The sequence below is a fragment of the Anneissia japonica genome, unplaced genomic scaffold, assembly GCF_011630105.1.
Source record: "Anneissia japonica isolate Jap-2015-1 unplaced genomic scaffold, ASM1163010v1 scaffold223568_len1622_cov179, whole genome shotgun sequence".
NCBI lineage: Eukaryota > Metazoa > Echinodermata > Crinoidea > Comatulida > Comatulidae > Anneissia > Anneissia japonica.
The window spans coordinates 1-1622 of NW_022735374.1; the positions used below are offsets into that span (position 1 = coordinate 1).

A 1622-nucleotide genomic window follows, 5' to 3' on the forward strand; every position below is an offset into this window, starting at 1 on the left:
CCGTCGTCCGACGAATGATTAGGTCGTGGGACCAAAAATTTTAAAAAGTAATAATTTGCCTATCCAAATAATGCTATTTTGATTGCCAATCCCAAATATTGTGGTCTAAAAGCACATTTAGTACCAAATTAAGCCATAAAAACTCTCCCCATGAACCCTAACAGGGATTTTTTTAATTCCGGACCGAGGCTTCGTCTTCGCCATGGTTCGGGCTCCTCCGTCGGACCCCTTGTCGGCAAAAGTTTTTCAGTCTGACACTCCGGTCAAAGAACGATTACTGAAGGGGATACTGTATTTGGAATGATTAGTGTATAACTCTGGAATGCTTTATGAGATACAGATTTTTAGAATACAGTTAAACTTGCCTAAGTCAATTCCAAAATACCATTGAAAAATTGTTTGACTTAGATAAAATCTAACTTGCAGATTCGTTTATAACAAATGTTTATTGACTGTTGTGTACGCATTAGGTCAAAGGTCACCACAAATTAAACCCAACCTTAATTATTGGAATGCCCGAATTACGTACACCCTCCGGTCCCGTATCATACGTAAAATCGAGGTTGTACTAATGGAAAACACAACAATTTGGCATGTAAAATAAGATATGACTAGACATTTTCTGAGTTTGGCAAGTAATTATTCGAGTAGGCAAAATTGACTGTATGTTTAACTGTATTTAAAAACTGAAGAGGGGGAAGAGGCAGACCACCTTTTTTAAGGGTACAACATATCAAACAATTTTTTCCCTCCGGAGCCTGGCTTTAAGGCATGAGTAGAGCTGTCTTTATTTTATTCATTTTAATTTTTATTTTCTGACATTAATTATAAGGACTGAACTTAATACCATTTTACTGGAAGGCAAGAGCCTTAATATAGAATGCAAGAACATACTTTTCTGAATGTCTTCTTTGAAAATTTTGTTTTCGGCCCACCAATCTTCAAATACAAGTGATTCATGAATAGGAAGTGCGATTGAGTGTTCAACTTTTAGATGAAGTGCTTTGATGTTATTCCAGCCATTTGAGATTTTCATGGTTAATCCTTCAACTGCAGCAATTACATTATCAACAGCATCTTCAATACTGTGCTCTGTAGTTGCAACACACATTGAGCTGTGAAAAAAAAAAACATAATTATTACATTTTATTCAATATAAAAAGTGAAAGCTGTGCACTTCAGAGTAAAATGAAAAAGACTGAGTTATGGACGTATAAAATATTTTCTAAAAATACAACTTACCTACTACAGCCTCTCCCTGCGAGATTCATATATGATGAATTTATTACTGTATTAATCTCATTCTTTAAATCTGATTTCTCCATATCCACCCTGATGGGATATCTTAAAGAAAAACAATCATAATAAGTTAATCACCAAGCAAACAAAATACCTAGATAGGTACTGCAGTCATGTTCATTGGGCCCATGTCAATAAACAATCTGAACAACAGAGGAATGGATCCCAAATTTTTCCATTTATGGGCAATACAAACAGTTTTGGATTACTTGTTTACTGGACACATGCAATATATTTTTACCTCTTTATAGCATCACTTTCAAAGATGCAAGTTGCTTGCTGTTAAATGAAAGTTAATTAAAATTGTACAAAATATATAACCT

At 34.5% G+C, this 1622-nt stretch overlaps 1 protein-coding gene across 1 annotated transcript; it reads right to left on the reverse strand.

The window, feature by feature from the left end:
- Positions 1 to 793: 793 nt before the first annotated feature.
- On the reverse strand, positions 794 to 1384 carry LOC117116568 (ribosomal L1 domain-containing protein 1-like). Its single transcript, XM_033260635.1, has 2 exons — positions 1243 to 1384; positions 794 to 1115 (listed from the first exon to the last, which is right to left on the reverse strand). The coding sequence occupies exons 1-2, from the start codon at positions 1323 to 1325 to the stop codon at positions 809 to 811; spliced, it is 390 nt and encodes a 129-aa protein (XP_033116526.1). The 5' UTR covers positions 1326 to 1384; the 3' UTR covers positions 794 to 808.
- Between the last annotated feature and the right edge of the window lie 238 nt (positions 1385 to 1622).

Bases quoted from the DNA above. Each gene is read 5' to 3' on its own strand.
- LOC117116568 (XM_033260635.1), bottom strand. From the start codon at position 1,325: ATGGAGAAATCAGATTTAAAGAATGAGATTAATACAGTAATAAATTCA. The intron at 1,116-1,242 runs GTAAGTTGTATT...TTTTTTTCACAG, and splicing joins GCAGGGAGAGGCTGTAGTAG to CTCAATGTGTGTTGCAACTA.